This window comes from Propithecus coquereli, unplaced genomic scaffold (genome assembly GCF_000956105.1).
Source record: "Propithecus coquereli isolate 6110/MARCELLA unplaced genomic scaffold, Pcoq_1.0 Scaffold70, whole genome shotgun sequence".
Taxonomy (NCBI): domain Eukaryota; kingdom Metazoa; phylum Chordata; class Mammalia; order Primates; family Indriidae; genus Propithecus; species Propithecus coquereli.
The window spans coordinates 2,609,912-2,632,588 of NW_012153063.1; the positions used below are offsets into that span (position 1 = coordinate 2,609,912).

Here is a 22,677-nt window from a genome sequence, read left to right on the forward strand (position 1 = left end):
AGTTGCCCAGCTAATTTCTATTTTTTTAGTAGAGATGGGGGGGTCTCACTCTTGCTCAGGCTGGTCTTGAACTCCTGAGCTCAAACAATCCGCCTTCCTCGGCCTCCCAGAGTACTAGGATCACAGGCGTGAACCACTGTGCCCGGCGTCTCCCAATCCTTTAATGAACTGTGGACTGATCAGAGTCAGCTGTGCTGCCTGGGTTTGCAGAACGAGATGTTTTCTCTGGGCAAAGACTAACCAGCTTGCACGAAGAGCAATCTGCACCATCACCTGCTCTAACCCGCTCAGCTAACTGGCCCCACCACCACAACACTAGAAACCCAGTAGTTAGTATCAGCAGGTGGTGAAGATGCCAAAGGCTGCAGGTAAGGTGTCAGAAGACCCAGCTCTAGTCTTGGCACTTAGCAAGTGCCCCTCCCCACAAGATCTGAAGCCCCCTGGGAGACTGAGCATGAGGCGTGAACTGTTCAGCACCCACTCAAGATACACCTGCTCCCCTGAGAAAGAGCACTTCTCCATTCGCTCTGCTGTCAAGACTTTAGAGTAACATTCGTTCCCTTCCTTCCACCCTAGAAAGATCTTCGAAGGAAATGTGCATTCATTTTTTAAAAACTCACTTATTTAAGAGGCATGATTTGTTCCCCAGATAACTTATGGTCCTCTTTCCTAGCTCATTAAGTGGCTGGAACAACCCTGGCTCCAATAGCTAACAGAGATTTAGTGATATTTTAATGGAGTCCTCACTCCTGTCTCACCCCAGATTATGTTCAGGGGTTTCTGAAGGCAGTGCCGGCTGCAGCGGCCCAGGCACTGGCCGTGGAACAACACAGGCGAGCTGTCACGCTTTGTTTTTCTGCTTGTTAAATCCGAATGCTCCTAATTAGTTATCCTGCTTGCTAACGCCTGGATGGACAATGGTGCTCGGATCAGGGCTGCTGAGAGGCTGTGAATAAATGTTCCTCCAGCTCCTGAGGCTTGGGACTGGTGACTTGGCTGTGGGCATTGAGGCGCTGTGTTCCTGTGGGCTGTGGATTCAAAGACGTCAACCGCCGTGTGAATAAAGGTCATCACCTGTTACTTCTTCGGTGAAAGGGCAGCTGCACTGGGTGCCCACTTAGGCCCGGCCTTTGTCTGCTGACTGTGAAGAGCGCCCACAGAGAAAAACATTCTCTGATTATGTGTTTGCTTGGTGGGGCAGGGCCATGCAAAACAACTCACATAACTTTCTTGAAGAAGAATTCAGCAAACTATGTTGTTAAAAAGTGGCCTCAAAACGCCTTAAACATTGCCTTTTGGTGATCTTAAGCACTAGCTAGAAAACACTAGGAAATCTTCGAGGTGGGCCCACTGTTTGTATTATTACTTTCAGGGGCCAATTTTGACAAATGTTTAGGTCACACAGAGGACAATTTCCAAGCTCTAAGGGTATGAGGGACTGGCAAAAACTTTAACTGAAAAGTTAGCTGTTCAGGAATGGTTAGAGTTCAGAAAGTTTGCAACACAGAACAACTCACTATTATTTAGAACTTTTTATTTGGTTTTAGAATTCTGTGCATTATTATTTCACAGATCAGCATTTCTAATTCTGTTTTGATTAGGAGCTAACTTCAAATTAATTAGTTTGCTTTGCTATTAGAGGGGAGAGAACTAGTGAGTTCAGGATAGTATATGTATGTATGTATATACGTATTCATCCATCCATTCATCAATTCACTCAACATTTGCATGCTCTGTAAGTTATGTCAGTTGCTAAGTGTTTGTTGCTTTAGTATAAAACGAATAGTTCAGACAGTTCCAGGCAACTCCAGAAATGCTGTGTGCATTTGGTTACTCCTCTCTCTTTTCACGGCTCTTGAATGCTGTGGGTCCTCCCTGCTGGCATCCTTCCCAATTCAAAACTCTTTAGTAAATACTCAAATTCTAGAATTTTCCATCTTTTCTCCTTCATTAAAACTTATCTGTTGAAATGTCTCCCCCCAAATATCATGCTGTGTTTTCAACTCATTAGTAAGACAAATGGATTTGTGCCAAAATAATAATTTATTTTTCTCCAGTAATATATTTCATATTAACTAGAAACTAAATTGCTTTAACCTAAAGGTAGAATCTAGTTTGGAAATTTAGGGCCCAGGGAAGGTAAATAATGGGAAAATCAGCTCCTTAGTTTGTCTCACCAGAAAGGGGTGTGTGTTGGGGGTGAAGTGGTGGGGGTGGAAGGGCCACTCTAACCAACTGCCTCACCCATGGGATCATCCAGTATCCTTTCTCAGAAATCGCCACAAATAGAATCATTCAATGCTTAACTTACATATGCCCCAAAGGTGCGTAACACCAGAAGAGTTGGTCATTAATATACATTTTAGGTTTTGTCACAAGAGCACAGGTAGCCAAAATTTAGAAGTCAAACCTGACCTTTTCTTTCAGCAAGTAGAAGGAACTTCAGAAGAATTCTCCTATCGTTTACATAGTCCAAAGGAGTGACATATTAAACCAGGGTTCTGATTTGTTCCTTAAGAACAACTAAGAACTCTTGACCATTAATTTACTTATACTAATGTATTCTACTGGCAAAATTAGGAGCCTTTTTATCACTGTTAAAAGAGCCAACGGGAAGTGAGTAAGGAGATGTGTTGTTACATATTTTGCAGGGAAAGGGGACAGTTAATACAGAAAGTTAAGGCACTGAGAATTATGGTACTGTTCCTGCTATCTCATATGAACATACCTTTTTATTGTATTTCTGTCTTAAAACCTTCCCATGGATTTGTAATACTGCTGAATAGACTGAAAATAACAAAACATAAATTCTATTCTATTTTTCCTTCTCGAAGTAGCAAACCAAGAGAAAGCTCTTAAAAAGAAGTGCCTTAGTTTCCCCATTCAAAATATGGGGAAACTAAGGAATGGACCAATACTTGTTCATTCATTCATATATTCTTAGTCATTGCCTACTAAATCCTTTATTGGGAACTGCTTTCTCAGTTAAAAAAAAACCGCTGTGCATTCACATCTCCTGAAAGAATGTTTGTAAGATTTTATTTAAAAAATAATTAAAAAGTATATTTGGTTAGATTTACATTCAAAGAACATGGACTGAATATGTTTGTCTAACAATAGCTACTTTGCTGAACAGAAATTCACCCAGAATTCCAAACTAAAGAAATGAATGAATCAAGGCGGTGCACCCAGAGCTCCTAGGATTTGGAGAGCCACTGCCCCTAAGTTAGGCCCCTTCCTTGGTCCTGCTACTAGGCTAGGAGCACTTGGCCCTGTCGTACGTGTTACGGCTAAATGCTGCCAGCTGATTCCAGTCAGAAAATGACTATGTGCTATTCCACTAATACCTTTTCAATATGCTAGTAATACCCAGTGAGCAATTCAATCAATGGTGAAATAAATAGATAATTAGGGACTTAGTATCAGCATAAATTTTGCTAATAATTGTCACTCAGTGACCAGTGGGCAGGCAACTATAGAACTCAGAGCAACTGGAGGGAATCTCCTTTGCTAAGCAATTGTCAGTTCCTGCTATTTTTTTTTTCTTCTCACATCCGAGTGTACAACAGGAAGGGAGAATGCATGAAAAGAGGACAGTACATTCAAATAAGGAGAAGAGGAGGGAAAACTGTCTTGAATGTGACAACAGAAGCACTAAGGTAGCTTGAAATCTTTAGCCGAATTGTTGAATAGAGTCTCCGCTCAATTTTAGGGATTGTTACTATAAACATGAAACCAGAGAGAGACAAGAAGATTGCAAATTTTTTTTGGTAGTAGAATTCTTTCAGCACCTTTAAGTATCATTAGTGCTTTGTGTACTATATTATTTTAAAGTTATCTATAAGTTATATATCTTCCTTTACCATGTTTATTAAATTCTTTTTTTTTTCTTTTCAGAGAGGAAAATTTCTATGTTTTGTTTTTTTAAATCAAAGCTAATGGGAAAAATCAAATTCACTTAAGAGAAATTTGTAGAAAAGAATCTGTGTGTTTAGGAAGAATATCTGTATTATTATTTAGGATCTAGACGTCTCCAATCACTTGCTTTAGTTTATCTTCTTCTTCTGTGCAAATCCTGTACACCAAAAATCCTTTTCTATAGTTATTTTATATGACAGAAAGATCTGCTTTCATAGAAACTTTTAGCAGTGAGGAGGGGAATCAAACAGGGAGAAATAATCTACTCTAAAAGTCCTGAAACTGACATGACACAGGATGATGAAACGGGCCAGCAGAGGCCAGAACGGTGCAGGACACCCTGGCGCTGGTGGCTGTCAGGTAGGTAGGGTTTCCTGCTACCACTACATGCTCTTTCACAAAGCAATAGTATTTTTTTTCCCTTTCTCCTTTTGTCCCTTCCCTTACATATTTGTAAGAACAATTCAGATCTAGAAAGCATGCTTGTTATTTACTCAGAAACCAAGGGAAGACGGGGAGAGAGGGTGCCTTTCAGTGCTGATAGTCAACATGTAGACAGATCAAAAGCTAAATCCAATTTAACCCACCTCAGGCAGAAAAAGTAATTGAATTAAACTTCCTCTAAATATGATAAGTTTGGGGCTCTGAGAGCCAGGCACAAAGAACCAGGTTAGAGTGAGTTGTTAAGTAAATGGAGGCATTGAGCTCCAGCCGCCCCGCCCACAGGGAGTTTGATAAGCTGGTGATTGCCTTGATCACTTTACTACCGAGGCTGAAAACTGATTAAGCTGCTTACGGGGCTCTGGGGCTAATGGCTCGGCCCACCAAGAATACCGCTGCCACTGATTTAAGTAAGCTGCTTGGCACGTATGGTTTGATTATTACAAGGGGGAAAAAAGAAAGGGAAAAAAAAAAAAAAAGACAGCAGGATACAGGAAGCCTGAAAAAGCAGGCTTCGTTATTCCAAATGGATACACTACTCTGACACCCTAAAATGAATAAGGAATTACTCTGATTTTTTCTCTTCATCGGATATCAAAACTCTTTTTTGAAAGGCTTCCTCAAAGAGTACTCACTTTGGAGCCCACCCATTCTATTTTAAACCACCTTTACAAGAATGTTCCGGGCCTTTAAACATACTTCTCAAGTGATAGAGTCTGTGTCCTCAGATAACTATGATCAGATAGACTCTGGAAAATAGACAAATGTATAATGGGTGTTTTAACCAATGCTTCCCCCTGAACACCACCGGACAATTGTAATTAAAAATATACCCCTTTCCAGCCCAGCCAGCGAATCACCGCTGCTTGACGATGCAGTAAGGGCAGGCAGGACCAAGGGAGTTGGGGTGGCCAGTGCTGTGCGAGTTAAGCTTAAACTTGACACCCAAGTGGAAAGCAAAGCCCTGGTCTCCTCTCAGCCCCTTCAACTAAATGCTCTAAAATCATTCCTGCCATTTAAAATAAATTTCCTACCTCTGGGTGTGTGTGTGGGGGGAATGCAAACAGAACACAAAAGTCTTAAGTTTTCAAATTAAGGGGAAAAAAAGACATTTTTAAAAAAACCTTGAAAAGTAATTTAAAGTCTGAAAAATGACTGAAGGATATGAGCACGGTTTTTAAGTTGACCTAATTTCTTCTGGATAAAATCACCAGAGAGGAAAACAACAACAAAGGAACAGAATCACAGCAGTCTGAGATGTTCTGAAAGTTGTCACAATTGTTTTTTTTTAATTGACTCCTGAGAGAATCATTTAGTGTCTAACAGCTTCTTAGGGAGTAAGTTGTTGATTTAAATGATTAACCAAAGGTAACATATTCAGGCTTGGAGCTGAACACAACAAAAGGTCAGTTTCTTCCTGGCTGCTAACCTGGTCAATCATTAAAAGGACATGTGCTAATAAAAGTATAAATAGCTGATTTTGATTGTTATGTGCTCTGCTATATTTTATTAAACTTAATATATTCATTACCTTTTACATCTTTTTTCTACATATAATTTTTTATTGATATAATTCACATACCATGAAATTCACTCTTTTAAAGTAAACAATTCAGTGGTTGTTAGTATATTTACAAGGTTGTGCAACCATCACCACCATCTAATTCCAGAACACTTTCGTCAGCCCCAAAGAAACCACGCGTGCATTAGCATTTGTTCCTCATTCCTCTGCCCTCCCCAGGCCCTGGCAACCACGAATGTACTTTTTGTCACTGTGGATTTGCCTATTCTGGGCATTTCATTTAAGTTAAATAATACACTATATATTCTTTTCTGTCTGGCTTTCACTTAGCACGATATTTTCAAGGTTCGTCTATGTTGTCGCATGCATCAATCAGTAATCAGTACTCCACTCCTTTTTACAGCTGAATAATAAATATTATATGGATACACAACATTTTGTTCATCCATTCATCAGTTGAACATTTGGGTTGTTTCCACTTTTTTGCTATGATGAATAATGCTGCTCTGAACATTTGTGTACAAGTTTTTACGTGGACATAGGTTTTCAGGTCTCTTGGGGATACACCTAGGAGTAGAATTGCTGGGTCATATGGTAACTCTATGTTTAATGTTTTGAGAAACTGCCAAACTGTATTCCAAAGTGGCTGTACCACTTTACATTCCCACCAGCAAGGTATGAGAGCTCCAGTTTCTCTACATCCTTGCCAACATTTGTTGTCCTATAATATCTTTTTATGCTAAATTCCGCCCCCCACTCCCTGTTCTGAATAGAAATTAACTGAGTACCAGGGCTTATGATGAAAACTACCCCATGATGGTGGAATTCAGTGCCAAGACCATAATCGACAGAAACAGAACAAAAATGAAATGGCCCCTCTGAGCACTTACCTGCTGCAGGTCGGCGAGGGAATACAGGTGGATCTGTTGAAGGAGGTATTCTCTGGGGAAAATTCTGAAAACAAGGGCAGATATACAAGTGAACTGTGGTTCTGCCACAAAACACACTTTTTTCTGTTAAGTTTCAAAGTCTCATTCAAGAATTCTTTTCCTCTGCTCCTCTCCCCTTTCCACCTATTCTCCTCTTCCCCATACCCTCTGAGAAACCTGTAATAATTTCCTTTTCTCAGATATTTTTCTTCCTAACACAGATACCAGAATGGAAGTAAAAGTTTGATCTTTGATTTCTAATGTAATCTGAAATGCTACGAGTACTGTGTAGTGGTCCAGGCCCGAGGACCAGAACATCAGCTTTCTTCTACCAGCTTTGTCCCTAACAAGCTATATGATCTTGGACAAGTCCCCAAATCCAACTGGCTTCAGCTTCTTCACTGAAGAATAAGGGTGATTGGACATGATGTCTTTAAATATCTTTCTAGGTGTATTATTCTATATCTAAATAAACTGATTTTAGGGAGAAAAATTGGAGTTGCAACCTGTGTGTCTAAAGGCTTCTATGGCCCTCATTAATGGGGAGCTGTGGAACTGAGCATCACATTACATGTGTTATACTTTTACATGTATACTGATGGTAATTTTTAGAACCTAGGTATAGATGGGAATAATGGGACAAAATATTTTAAATTGGGACACCTCAACAAAGTCTGATATCTGCTGTCAGATCACAGCATCTGGATAGCTGACAGCGAATGAACAGGAAAGAACGATCCATTATGGGCAAGCAGACAGGTACCAAAGTGCAGATGGTTGGAAGACACCATACATACAAACTAAATCCAAAACAAAACTCCTGGTGCTAGCATTCTCACTCTCTGTCTTATGTGGTACTATGCAATTTTCTTCTGTTTTAAGTGAAAGAAATCATCAATTTATTCAATTAACATTTGTGATTGTCCATTATATGCCAAGCACTGTGCCAGGCACTGGGAAGACAATTATGAACTCAGTATCTGAGTTCAGGAGCATAAAGTCAAGTGAGGGAAAGACGCATAAACTGCTCATTATAATACGATGTGGTAATCGCAAATGGTGAGAGTTATGCATGGGGAACATATTTTTAAAATGGCCTAACATGGTGGATTCCAACCCTGTTTCTCTATTAGAATCATTTGGGGAGCTTTTAGAAAATGACAGGGTATATGCGTGGGTACAGCCCAAAATTCAGTGTTAAAATGAAACAAAACCTTTCCTGGTGATTAGTACAGCAATCAAGTACGCATTGTTGCCAAATCCTAGAGGTTAAATCATTCATCCTTCCATCCATCCAATATTGATGAAGCACAAATTGAATACCAGGCACTGTACCAGGCCACTGAATATGGATCATTGAATCAATGTGACAAAGTACTGACCCCACGGAGTGCTGGGGTAAGTGTATTCTAGTTTGGAGCTCTCCTGGAAAGTAGGATAGGCACTGAAGAACTCTGCTGAGAAGCACTGCTTCACCCACAGGAATGAGACACACCAAGTGAATGACAAGGGCATTATATTCTGGGAAACAGAATACAGTTCCTAAGGCTGGGCTCCCTCTAACTGTAATGGTTCGGGGCTGCACCTGCGGCAGGAAGCAGAGCACAGTCCCAGCACAGCTGGGTAGGGTATAGGGAATGTGCTCAATTCCTCCACCTGGGATTAGCTTCCCTACAGAAAGGTGCCTGGTGTGGAAGGTAGACCATGGTCCCACAGTGAGATGTAACCGGCCTCCATTTTCAATAACACGCACACATGGCAGAGATGAGCAAGAGAACTATTCCTCACGGCACCCTAGGGTTAAGCACCAATAACAAGAAGAGCAGCATACTTTGAGCTTGGCACATGACATACATCATTTCGTTTATCCTCAAAATGGCCCTGTATGGTAAGTACAGCCTCCATTTTACACAAGAGGGAACTGAGGCTCAGAAGCAAAGACTAATTTGCCAAGGTAACAAAGTTCAGATTCAAGGCCAGGACTTTCTGACTCTGTGCTCCTTCCATTTTCTTAGGTTGGGGGTGGCAGAAGGAGGGAGGTGGCTTGAGTTGACCGTCTAATTTAGCTATATCGTGCATGTCTTTTCTAGGTAGGTGTTTCTTACTGTTCAGGCCAGTAGCAATATAGAGCCACTGATGCTTTTTTTAAACAGGAAAGTCACGCCGATGCCCTCTGTCGTGCCCTCTTTCTGAAGGCGGTAGGGAAGGTGGAGAGACTACAGGCAGGTATCCCTGACAAGGCACTCGAGGGTCTATTCTAGGGTAATAACAAGGGGATAGTGAAAGGAATAGGTGGGTAGATACAAGAGACTTTGACAAAAAGAGCTGAGAATGTTTAGAATGAGTGAAAAGGGAGAAAGGAGTCAAAATGATCCTGAAGCATCCAGCGCGGGTATCAGAATGGTTACGCCATTGGCCAACAGAGGGCAGGCTGTCGGGGGAGGGAATGAAGGGCTGGGTTTTACATGTGCCCGATATCCAGTGCTTGTGGGGGGGCAGCAAGTACAGCTGTGGGACTGAGACGTGGAAAAGCCAGGGACACTTCTGACCTCAGCACAGAGGGCACAGGCGGAGCTGCGGGAGTGGATGGAAGGGACCCAGGAGAAACCTGAATAGGAAAGGGGCTGAGCAGGGACAGGTTTTGTTTTTACTTTGTTTACCTTACAATGTTGGTGGTCTGCAATGTTCTCATACTTGAAAAATTATGTTTTGAAAATAACCAGGATGTCCACGTGTACTTCAGTTCACGTGTACTAACATTTCCTCTTTTTTTTTTTTTGTAAAATGTTCATCCCTGTACCCTTCACCAGCTTCCCCTAATGTTTACATCTTATATAACCACAGCACATTGATCAAAACTAAGAAATTAACCCTTATGCACATTATAGACTTCATTCAGATCTCACCAGTTATGTCACAAAAATGCCTTATCTGTCCAGGATCCAATCCGGAATCCAACATTGCATGGATTGTTGTTTTATTGTTGTTGTCTAGTAGATTTAAGCATCTGTGAGGAGACTTGAGACCCAAACATATGTGCAGACAAGGAAACCTATGACATAGTCTTTCAGGGGGCTACGAGGGCAGAAGTATACGATAATACAGGGGACAGAGGGTATTTGGGGGCAGTTGAATGGAAGGAATAATCTTTTCGAAAGATAATTGATCTACAGCAGGAACAAATGTAGGATAGCATATCAATAATGTTTTGTTACTTAAAGTTCTTTCTGCTTTAAAATCGTAATATTTCTATGACTGGAGTAAATAGGATATAAGAATTATTTACAAATTTACAAAGCAAGCCATGCCGGTACGCCCTTCCTAGAGTATGATAGCCAGTGAGTTATCACACAGCCAACAAACCCTTATTGAGTGCTCAAATAAGCCAGGTGTTGTGCTAAGTGCTGGACATGAATACTTCAATGAACATGATTGATGAGCAACAAAGAGAATTTCCAGTTTTGCCTTAGTAGTCTGGGTTCTTCTTGCTTCCAAACGTTGTTCATTATTCTTCTCACAACAATAGACCAGCTTTGGTCACAGTCATCTCTAATACTCTCTCAGCATTATTTGTACAGTACAGCTAAAATTAGCTATGTATTTATTTAATGTTTCTATGTGTGTAAATATATTTCACATGTTTATTTTCTCTCTGCCTTTGGAAGACATTCTAAGCCCCTCCAGAAGCACTTGTCTACTTTCTCCCTGTATCCCTCTTTGGTGTCTAATACTATAATTTACATGAGGTCAGTCATAACAGACACAAAGAACTGGAAAATGCGATATAGGCAGAAAAGATAAAGAAACCAAGCTTATTGTGTCTGGAGATGTTGTGTCCAAAAGATTTAGTGGTGGCCATTAACCACACAGACTTTCAAGACAGATAATGCCAATCAGCTTTTCTTCTCTCTGGAGGACAGAATTTGTAGCATGAAAGCATTGAAGTCGAATATGAGAATAAATTTCCTGAGAGTTAAGACTGGTAGGAATTAAAAAGCATCTCTTACACTAATGCTTTTTAATGTAAATAAAAAAAAGAAAAAGATTTTTTTTGGCAGCTATTTAGAGATAGGGACTCAGTCTTCTGCTTAGAGGAGGTAAGGGTTTCCAAGGCAGGGCCAGATGACTTAGGCTCGCTGCAGCCAGTTCCTCTTCCCCCTAAGGCAGGCTGAATTTGCAGGACATTCTCTGAATATCTTCTTTAGGCAGACCAAGCACGGCCCAAGGTAAATAAGGAAGCCAAGCTCAGGAAAGTGTGGGCCAAGGCAACTTCCCATCTGGGTGGCACCAAGGGCTTTTCCCTTCTGTGGCTTCCATCCTATAAGTCAGCCTGTGGGACAGGGGCCCTTTAGGAAATAGGAAAAGCAGGGATCCCTGGGACAAGTTCTCCTTAACCTCAGATAGTAGAAGGGGTTCTGGAAAACCTGTGGGACCAAGGCGTGCTCAGGTAGCATTAAGCTGCCTTAGGCGGATCTGAGCAGGGAAGACAGGGCTCCACAGGGGGATGCAGAGATGAATTTGCAGCCACTTCAGGGACTGGGGAGTGGGAGAGCTGTTCATGCCTAGGAAGCAAAGCTTGGTGTCTCCTTAAGATAGTCATGTCACCATTAATTTTATGATTATTGTATTCAACGAAGAATGAATGATTATTTGCATTTCTTAAAGAAAACAGTTGTAATTGCCACATCTCCCATGAATTTAATGCAAATGAAGCCCAGCCTCATGAAACTCTGTGACTTGTTGCCATGGTTAAAAACCTAAAATCAGGCTGAGTGTGGTGGCTCATGCATGTAATCTCCACACTTTGGGAGGCCAAGGTGGGAGGACTGCCTGAGGCCAGGAGTTCAAGACCAGCTTGAGCAAGAGCAAGATCCTGTCTCTACAAAAAATAGAAAGACTAGCCAGGCGTGGTGGCGCACGCCTGTAGTCCCAGCTACTCTGGAGGCTGAGGCAGGAGGATCGCTTGAGCCCAGGAGTTGGAGGTGGCAGTAAGCTAGGATGACGCCACTGCACTCTAGCCTGGGCAACAGAGCAAGACCCTGCCTCAAAATAAATAAAATAAAATAAACCTTAACATGAGAACCTAAAGTCAGCACACATTTCATTGCAATAAATAGATACTGGGTACATAACATGTGCCAGGCATTGCGCTGGACACTGACGATTTGGAAAAGACATAGCTTTTTAATGTCAGAGAATACGCAGCCCAGGAGGATCAGCAGACAAGTAAATCAACAGTCCAGTTTCCCAGACGCAAAGGGCTGAGCTCTGCAGATGCAAGTGCAGGGAAAGGAAAGCCTGCAGGATGCCTGGTCAGGACAGGCTTCAGAAAACTGACAAGTCAGAGTTAATGGGAAGAAGCTGAGGGATGGGTGTTCCAGGAGGAGGGTAAGAGAGAGCACAGGACTGGGAAGTGTAAGAGTTTCAGGAACCTGCTCTCTGGGCAGATGAAGGCGTTGTCTATGTGCACATGTTTGGAGGGGAAACAGCAGGGTTTGAGCTTGGAAAGTTAGGTGATAGCCAGACATGAGGGGTCTTGGAAGCCATGCTAAGAGTCTACCCCAAAAGAGATGGGGTGCCATAGAATTGCTTCCAGGAGAATGACATGGTTAGCTTTGTGACTTTAAAAGATCACTGACAGCAGAAGGGAACAGAGGGAGAGACTGAAGGGAGAGAAAAATTTTTTTTTAAACAACATGAGAAATGATGAAGGCCTGAATAGAATGAAAATGGTTACCCTGGGGTTGGAGAGAATGGGCCTGCCACAGGAGAGATTTCTGAGGCAGAATCCCCAGGTCATGATGATTCCCAGGAAGTGAAGGCCAGGAAGAAGCCTGGGATTGCTCCCAGTTTTCTAGCTAGGTCAAGTAGGTAAATGGCAGTTCCATTTACAGACACAGGAATAAGAAAGTAGAGTTGTCTTTGTGGGGGAAAAGGTAGCTCACATGTGGGGGCAGAGGATTGTAACTGTCTGTGGAATATCCAGTAGAGTTGCCTGTGAGTGCAGGTAGGAGATTTGTGGGCCCCAAGACTACAGGTTTCAGGTGAAGCCATGAAAATGAGTGATAGCCCAGGACTGCACAAACTGGGAAATGAGAAAAGATGGGTCTCTGGTGAAACAGTGCTATGTAAGGAGTGGAGGCAGGAGGAAGAGTGGGGAGGAGTGGTTTGACAGGGAGGAGAGAAAGCAGAAGAGCCAGTGCCGGAGAAGCCAAGGACGGAGCGAGTTTCATGAAGGAAGAAGGAGTCAGTTGCGTCAGAGGCAGTGGAGAGGTCAAATGACACCAGGAAGACCCTCGAGGCCTGGAAAGTGCCTGCTGGATTTGGCAACACCAGCTCATCAGTGGCCTCAGACAGGGTGGTTTCAGGGGAGGAAGAGGGAAACCGGACTGCAGAGGGGTGAGAACTGTGGGTTACTCTTTTAAGAAGTTAACTTTAAAGGAAAAGAGGGAAATTGGGCCATAGCTAAAGAAAGACGTAGGACTAAGAAAGGAATCTTTTTTTATTTTTGTTATTTAAGAAGGGAGAGACTTGGGCATATTTATATGTGAAAATGAAGAAGTTAGTAGAGGGGCAGAAGCTGAAGACACAAAAGTAGAGATAATTAACAGAGCCTGGCGCTGGAAAGGCCTACCGGAAATGGGATGTAGTCCCAGCTGGATGCTCTTTCAAACATATGCGTTTGCACACGCATGCGCATGTACACACACACATTGTATTTTCTTAATTGAAATGATTCAAGTTTTTACTAAAATGTGATATAAAAGGTAATTATAATTTTTCCAATGTAACCCCCAAACTTCACTATATTAGGAACCAAAAGCTACAAACTATAACTAAAGGTTATCTGACTTAGCAGTCCTTTGGTAAACAGGGTCCTTGCTACAGGAGAATGTTGCCTTTTGTTTTCTGATGAGGCTGCTGTGTTTAGGGCTTTCTGTGCATTAGGTGACCTCATTGCACTGCAGGCCTATTAATTACCAGGTCTGGCAGCGTTTCTGCAGTTGGCCTACCACACGGACGCCCTGCTTCTGCCAATCCAAGCTTATCTGGTAGGCCCTGACACCATGGCCAAAGGACAAATGAGATAAGGAGCGTCAACCCCACACTTCACTGACCCATCAAAGGAAACCACATCACTGGCAGGTAGCACTATTGAGTTCCTTGGTCCCAAAGAACACTGAAGAAACCCCTATAAAGGATCAGGAACATCAACTAGCACAATTGTTTTCAGTGCTAACATTTTCTATTTTTTATCATCTTTAGAATCACCTGACACACTGGAAAGGTAACTTAGGCTTCATTTATAGATATATCTAATGAGAAAGATGAGAAAAGATGAAAATTAAAAAGGAAAAAGGTCATATATGATTCAGAGCCCTTATATTATGCAGCTGGTACTTAGGTTAAAAATGCAGAGATAATTGCCTATGAAATCAAAGGCAGTAGTCTTAACAGAAAAGGTAGCGGGGGCCTCATTCCATTTTGTTCCATGACATTAAGTCAAATAAATCAAGACTCATTTAACTTGACTAATTTCTGAGGACTTTCAACTCAGCTCCGATCAAGCCCTAATGCTCACAGGAGAAAAAGGACTGGGTCAAACTCTGAGGTAGGTAGACCCCTTGCAAGATTCTGATAGATTTAATAATGTCGCCATTTTCTTGAAGCTCAGTTCTTAGAGATGCAAAACTGGCATTTAAAGACTCAATGATTAAAATGAAAAAAAAAAGTTTATAATGGGAATATCTCATTTTAGACAGGCTTCAACAAAAAGACCCACAACACACACACACACACACACACACACACACACACACACACACACGTCAGATCAATATGAAAACACAACACCAAAAGCAAACCTCCAGAATTTGATTCTAAATGATAAGGGTCTAAAGGAAGAATATGTATTAAGGTGCATAAAGAATAGTTTAAAAAGGAAAACCATTTGTTCATGTAGTATTACTGTGTTTTCCAAGAATATGTGCTCCAGAGTAGGTAATTTGTAATGAGTGTCTCTCCTTGGGAGGGCACATGCACCCACACTGAAATCAGCAAAAAGCACTATGAAGCATCTCTCGGAAGATGCAATTTGGTGTTCTTGATATGAGCTGCAAACTCTTCCTGAAATAGTTACATTAGGCTGGACGTGGACAGGACTCATATGTCCAGCCATGCTCTGAGCTAATGGAAAAACAATTTTAAATCAAAGGCAGATATTTTGATAGCCCATGTGGAAGAAACAAGCTTCAATCATTTCTCTAGGTACCTCATTTTGCTAATCTCATTGGCTGAAAAAATGGCAAGATTGCGCCAGATATTATATCTTGGCAGATAGTTATGGGAAATAAGAGTCTCTTTTACTCGCTCATTCAGAAATTGTGCTGAAGTTCCTTAGCAACAGTCTAAAGCCTCAAATAGAAATACTTGGGCAGTAATTTTGGTTGTGATTATTGTGGGGTCTGATTATAAAGGTGACAGATTATATCACAGCTATTATATATCCTAGTTCAAATTCTTAAGGTGTTTAACAGTTGCAAGAATATAACACTTTTCCTGTAATGAGCTTTATAAAATGATTTGAGAGAATTTATATATATTTTAATCTCAGAATAAGATAAAAATCACTTCCTAGCTTTTTGAAAGATCTCTCAATAAAGAACTATGTTTGTGTACAGTTTAGTAAAATTAATATATAACTTTCCAGAGTTCTTTTTCAAAGTTTTTTAATCTATTTAGTGGAGAATGACACTTTTGCAGACAGTCTGTAGCTAGCTCTCTTTTAGAGTGCTGATACTGGTATACGTAATTTGCTGAGTGAGATCTCCAGAGAAAATGAAGGAAAAGAGAGGAGCTATTAGGAGACCAGGAAGACAGATGACTTGAAATCATACTTCTAGAAGTCATCCATGGGAAAAAGAATTCTTGAAGTAGAAGGGGAAGAACGGTTGCTATGAAAAACTATCAAAATGACATTTTCTATTTTAGTAGTTTCTGATTCCTGATAGATTCATGAAGCTAATCCGTTAAGGTGAAAGGTCCAACTGCAGCTAATGACATTTTAATTAGCTAACTTGAAAACTAGCCACAAAAGTTTGGCTAACCTTAAATCATACAGAGAACATAAAGAGTTGTATTCATCTACAACAAAAAGTGTTACTGACACATGTGAAGAGCTAATAATTACTAGTCTTTAATAAGACTAATTTAGCACCAATACTATTGCTAAAGTGGACTTATTCTTCTAAAATTCAATATTGACCAGGCTTTGCACATTTAGAGCTCAGATCTTGCGAATAAGATGGTCCTCACGTGCAGTTCCAGTCTGTGTAGATTGTGTGTTAAGAATTAGTCTGCTATTCAGTGCTGTGTATGGAAACTTAAAAAAAAAAAAAAAAAAGAATTAGGCTGCTCTAAGAGATATGTTCTTAGTAAACTGGGCTCCTAAATTAAATGTATTTGATTCACAATAGCATGCAATCTTTTCTCTCTGTATCAGATAATCCTTCCGCCGAATACAGCTGACTTTTTGGAGGTGGGTGAGGGGAGAAGAGGTGTTAATATGAAGGGATTCTACCAGTTCATTTATTATTAGATTTCTCATGCAATCTTTTGTTGCGTACACTGAACAATAATCCCCATTTACTTCTTCCAAGATCAATGATATATAGGTATGTTCATACATCAAAACACCATTTTCACTCAGTGAGTCATGATCCTTTAGACAAATACTAACTGGTATAAAAAGATATTCACACACACACACACAAAAAGATATTCACAATATATTAAGTGAAATGACTCAGTTAAAAATAGTATGTACAAGAGGCCGGGCGAGGTGGCTCACACCTGTAATCCTACCACTCCGGGAGGCAGAGGTGGGAGGATCACTTGAGGTCTGGAGTTCAAGACCAGCATGAGCAAGAGCAAGACCCCATTTCTACTAAAAATAGAAAAAATTAGCCAGGCAACTAAAAACATAAACAAAAAATTAGCGGGGCATGGTGGCGTGTGCCTGTAGTCCCAGCTGCTGAGGAGACTGAGGCGGGAGGATCTCTTGAGCCCAGGCCTTTGAGGTTGCTGTGAGCTAGGCTGATGCCACAGCACTCTAGCCCGGGCAATAGAGTGAGACTCTGTCTCAAACAAACAAAAAAAATAGTATGTACAAGCATGATAGTTACCAGAGGCTGGGAAGAGTAGTGAGCGGGAGGAATAAAGTGGCAATAGTTAACAGGTGTAAAAATATAGTTAGATAGAACACTATCTGATAGCACAACAAAGTGACTATGGTCAACAATGAGTCATGGTATACTCTAAAATAACTAATAGAGTGGAACACAAAGAAATGAATGCTTGAGGTGATGATACCCAATTACTCTGATTTAATTATTACACATTGTATGCCTGTATCAAAATTCACATATACCCTATAAATATATACAATTATTATGTACCCATAATAATTAAATAGTATGTACAATATAAAATCATTTTAATGGGGGAAAAATGATTCTGGGAGGATATGTATCAAAGTGGTAGGATAATGGGTGGCTTTTTAATTTTTGTTTTCTATGATGAACAGTATTCTTTCATAATAAGGAAAAAATAAGTTTGGCCAAATTGGGCAGCATCTTGGTAATAGTACTTCATTCATTTAATTAATTTATTCGACGAGTATTTATTAGCCCCTACTCTATGTCAGGTATGACTCTAGGCCTTGGGGACACGGCAGTAAGCAAAACAGATAAAAGGCATAACCTTTTGTGCTTACATCTAGTGGAGAGAGTAGAGCCACTGCATAGGTTGTATAGGTTGAGCAAAGCACAGCCTCCATATTCATACATGATAGCCTAAGAGAGGGAGGCAGAAAAATCAAAATACCATGTTATATGGTAAGAAGCAGGGAAAGAAGACAGGAGGTGTGTGTGCTGGTGGGAGGCAGATGGACACTGGCTGCAATTTAAAATACAGTGGTCAAAGATGCTCCATTAAAGCAACAGTTGCACACAGACCTGAAGGAGGTTAGGAAGCAAGCTCTGCAGTTATCCACGGAAAGGAATAGCAAATATGGAAACTCAGGTAGGAGCCTGCTTGGCGTGCCCAAGGACCAACAAAAAGGCCAGTGTGCCTGGAACAGAGTGAATGGGGGGAAAGTCATGGGAGATGAGGCAGGGAGGTAACAGGGGCCAAGACAGTGTACAGCCTTGGCTTTGACTTGGAGTGAGCGGTGAAGCTATTAGACAGTTTGGGCCAGGAGCGACATCATCTCATTTATACGTTAACTCTAGCTATAATCTTAAGAACAGACTGAAGGGGGCCAAGGGTGGAGCAGGAGATCAGGTACTGCAATAATCCAGGTGAAAGTTGGTGGTGTCTTGAGCCCAAGCAGTAGCAGTGAAAGTGGTGACAAGTGGATATATTTTGAAGCTGAAGCTGACGGGGTTTGTTGATGGATTGGACGTGGCATGTAAGAGAAAGGTGTTTGGCCTGAATAACTGGATGGATGGAGGTGCCACTGAGCCAGACGGGAAAGCCTGCAGGAGAAGCACTTGGCAATGGCAGTGGGGGGCCAGGGTATCAGGTGCAGCTCAGTTTTGGACGTATTAAGTTTGGAATGTTATTAGATGTTCAAAAGACATTCAAATCTTTGGGCTTAGCCTCAACTCCAGTGAACTGAAAGACTGTTTTTCTCGTGTACCAAGGGAAGAAGTGGGAAGAGAGTCTTGGTAAATCGAGTGACATTTATGGGGACTGGCCTAAGAGCTAAGCAAGCTGCTAAAGTTTGCTTGAAGGAAGAGGAAGCAATGAGAGTCTGACAGGGCACACACACACACACACACACACACATACTCTTTTTCTGGTACTCACCAGAATAAATAGTATTCATAAAAATGGGAATCTTTATGATGGAAAATTTCTTACTACTCAGTAAAGCTGGTATTTCAGTGGTAACTTCTGTTGGATATAATCATAATTTCAAATAAAATATGAGACCAAGAGACCGGAAAAGGTGGTTCTGGTATTCTCTTGAGACTCCCAAGTCTAGCCATTAAATTGGTTGGAATGGTCTAAGCCAAGAACTAAACTTGACAAACATGTAGGACCAAATGTTCCCTGAGAACTGACACAATTCTGCTCCAAGCAACTGGGAAAATAGACTTCACATTGCCTATTGCCTTCAACTAGTGTTGGAAAGACACTAGTTTTAAATTTATATCATAATGAAATGTTGGATTTACCAGGCACTCCAAGCCTCCAAATCACATTTTTGATCACAGAGAACGGGAAATACTGAAGCGTTCACATAAATTTCCCTAGACTGGATTTCACTACAACACTCAAAAGAGAAAACATGACTTAAATTGGGGTTTCTGGAAAAGCTAGTCCAAACAGCTGGTGTCAGTCTGGTGATGTTTTCAGTAGTCCAAGGTGAAATAAGGAAAAAACCACTGGAATGATTTTTAAATCTACTTGATTTTAAAAACTGATTTCTGAAGCTGTCTCATTTCTGAAGCAGTTTGTCTATTTTTTTTAGTGTTTCTATGTCCTTATGTGAAATGATGGTGAGGAATAGACGGTCATGTTATGTTTGTTTTTATTTCTGCTTTGGCTAAAGGCAAATATAAGGCAACGCTATAGGTCTCTCCACATTTTTGTTTTAAGTTTACAGGTCTGAGACACGGAAAGGTCTGGCAAATGCTGACCTATAGCAAATGTACTTGCTGGCGCTATGCCAATTGTTGTGCCTGGTTCTCCAGGCTGATGGAGCTCGCCAATGAGCACAGGAGTGCCCATGTCGGCAATCCTGCCCCCTCACTCAAGGGACACCACACTCTGCCACCTCCCTGCCTTCCTTCACACTCTTCTAGACGACCTCAATCAAAGCTTTAGGAGAATTAAAAGTGGTTCCTGTGGAATCACCAACAGCAAATGTGCTGGGGACGCAGCGTGATCTAAGCATCAGAAAACCTGGTTCTAGTGTAGACGTTGCCGCTCACTGGCTTTGTCACCTTGGGCGAGTCATGTAGCATTTCAGAGTCATGATTCTTTCTCTTCTTTCTTTTTTAGTATTATTTTTAATTGACGCATAATAATTATACATATTATGGGGTACAGTATGATATTTCAATACATGTGTACAATGTGTAAGAATCAAATGTGTAATTAGCATGTCTATCACCTCAAACATTTATGATTTCTTTGTGTTAGGAATATTGAAAATTTGCTCTTTTAGCTATTTGATAATATACGATAAATTATTGTTAACAATAGACACCGTACAGTGCTACAGAACACTAGAGCTCACCCCTCCTACCTATCTGCCAGAGCTGAGGGAACCTGCAGAAAGACAGCTGAGTGCTGGGCACTCCGAGTGCCGGGGAGCTGGAGGAAGATATGGGGGCCCACACCTCTCTCCATAGGTAGAGGAGGGGGAGACCCAGACGGGAAGAGTGCAAAGAAAGGCAGGGAGAAGAGAGGCGTATGGGAAAGGGCGGTCAGATGCCCAGGAGATCAAAGAAACGTGGGCCTCAGGGAGTCAGGGTGTCAGGAAAGTGCAGTCCTGAGTGAGGCTGCAAGGGCCCAGGTAAGAAGTGAGTGAGTGGGCAAGAGGAAGTGGAGGCATCTCCGAGAATTTTGGCAGTAAAAGGAATGTCTGAAGATGTGAGCTTGAGTGATAGTACAAGCAGGAGAAGGTGTTTGTTTGTTTGTTTTTAAGTGATAGGTGAGGGCAAGAAAACTAGAGAGTGAGACATTAATTAAATATGCTGAGGGGGATTAAGGGACCCTGCCGAATCACCGCTGGTGGGCCAGAGTCCACATCTTGTAACTCCTGCTGATGCTGCCCACTCTGCACAGAGAGTCGTGGCAGAGCCCGAACCCAGGCTCGGGGGTGCTTCCAGGCTCACTCTCCCTTTTCCTCTTCCCACACGCTCACCTCGTGGCTCCTCCTGAATTAGGATCTGCTATAAGGAAAGGCACGGCAGCTAACATTTACCGAGCACTTGATCTGTTCCACGCATTGACTTTCTTAATCCTCAGACTTTCCCTATGAGGTGGTATTATTATTATTCCCATTTCCAGGTGAGAAAACTGGCTCTGAAGGCCATCAGAGGTAGAAGTGAGCTCTGAGCTCAGGCAGTCTAACTTCAGAGCCTACCATAAACTGTCTCCACTTGTGCCTCTACTTTATTCCTTTTTCTCAGTTTGTCCCACCTGGACTTGGTAACCCAGCTCTAATCCTTAGCCGTGTGGTGACCGGTAATCACGGCAGGGTGCTGCTCCAGGTAATAATCCCCCACGTCGCCGTACCGCAGCTGCCTGCAAAGCATGTGGTGATGGCTCAGCCCAGGCCCTGGGATACCCCAGCCTGTCTTCTGAGGAACTGTGTGATTTCTTCTAGTTCTATAAGCTATTGATTGTCTTTTAAGAGAACCACATCTACGATTTTTGCCACCTTTCGGGATGGACCTCCCAACTGAAATAAGAGTTATGGATCTGGTACCTGAGACATCAGCAAACTCTATTCTTAATATTGGATTACAAATAGCTGGGGTCAAAACCTTAAGTGCCTACAGACCCAGGCACCACTATAAATAAATCAAATGGGCTAGGGGTAAGAAAGACAGGGCAGCAATGTGTTACATACCAAGTGATATTAGGACGGGGGAGACAAACAGAAGCAGCAGAGGCTATGACGCAGTGGAGAGTCAAGCATCTAAAGCCGATTGCTACTACACAAGAATGAAGCCCTATGTTATCAGAACTGGAAAGAGAAACCAGAAAGCTTCATTTTGTGTGTGCATGAAAACTCCCGATTATTTAAATGTTAGCAACTATTTCACAAATTCAAAACCTGGTGGGGGCCATCCCTGTAAGGCCAAACAAAACATGTCTACTGGCCAAATGTGGCCTTGAGGTGTCTGTTTGTGGCCTCTGTTTTACATATATCCTCCTGTTCCTGTGTTCAGCAGGATGCAGAGGGCTGAGGCCCTTTCCAGCTCTTCTTAATGCCCTCCCAAAGACTACCCTAATGGCTGCTGAGCCAGACATGTCTTGACATTGCCGTCTGTGCCAAGATTTTCCACAGAGTTCTTCATGCACCTTCACGTGTGGATACTGTAAATAATTCTTCTCATGAAAAGTTAACTAGGCCTTGAACTCATTCAGCAGGGCCGCCATCTGGGAGTCCTCAGAAACAGTGAATTGTCAGCACTGTAAACATTTTAGGCTTCGGGGAGGACACTGACTTTTTCTAAACTAATCACCCCTGCCAGTCAAGATTTGCAGTATGGGTTCAAGAACAAGGCGTTCATTTAACAACAATAACAAAAACAGTGAGGATGAAAACCGGACAGTCATCATAATGAAAGGCCTAAAAGCAAACTGTGACTTCCCTAATAAGGCGACAGCCAAAGTTGGCTCCCTGGCGGTCGAGCGCCAATACGATTAATCAGTCTGTTTTCGGTTTGCTCACGACAGCAATATTAACAGTTTGCTTTATTCTGTTTATACGGTGCTGACAGGTCTTCAGCATGTTGGGCCTACTTGCTGGAGATTAATGGCCACTCTTATACCGAGGTAAAACCAGGCAGGGAGAGAATGCCTTTTACGACTAGATAAGAACTGGATTCTCTTGCTTTTTTTCTGTTCCCCCATTGCCCATCAACTCCTCCCTCTTTTATTAATAGTTTCTATCAGGGATATGTAAGATGAGGGATAAGTTGTGTCCAGCATGTTCCCCCCACTGTTTAAGCCTTCCCCACCTTCGATATCATAGCCTTAGGTAAAACAAAGGGAACCTTAAATACTGATTTTGGATAAATTTATCTCTAAAGGTATTGTTGGCTAATTTTGTTTCTAAAA

At 41.7% G+C, this 22,677-nt stretch overlaps 1 protein-coding gene across 1 annotated transcript in view; it reads right to left on the reverse strand.

Annotated features, from left to right (window-relative positions):
* Nucleotides 1-22,677, reverse strand: part of PLEKHM3 (pleckstrin homology domain containing, family M, member 3) — a 161,651-nt gene that overhangs the window by 73,208 nt on the left and 65,766 nt on the right. Inside the window, exon 6 of the mRNA XM_012661224.1 lies at nucleotides 6,772-6,835. Coding sequence (XP_012516678.1) covers nucleotides 6,772-6,835 — 64 coding nt within the window. The remainder of the gene's footprint in view (nucleotides 1-6,771; nucleotides 6,836-22,677) is intronic.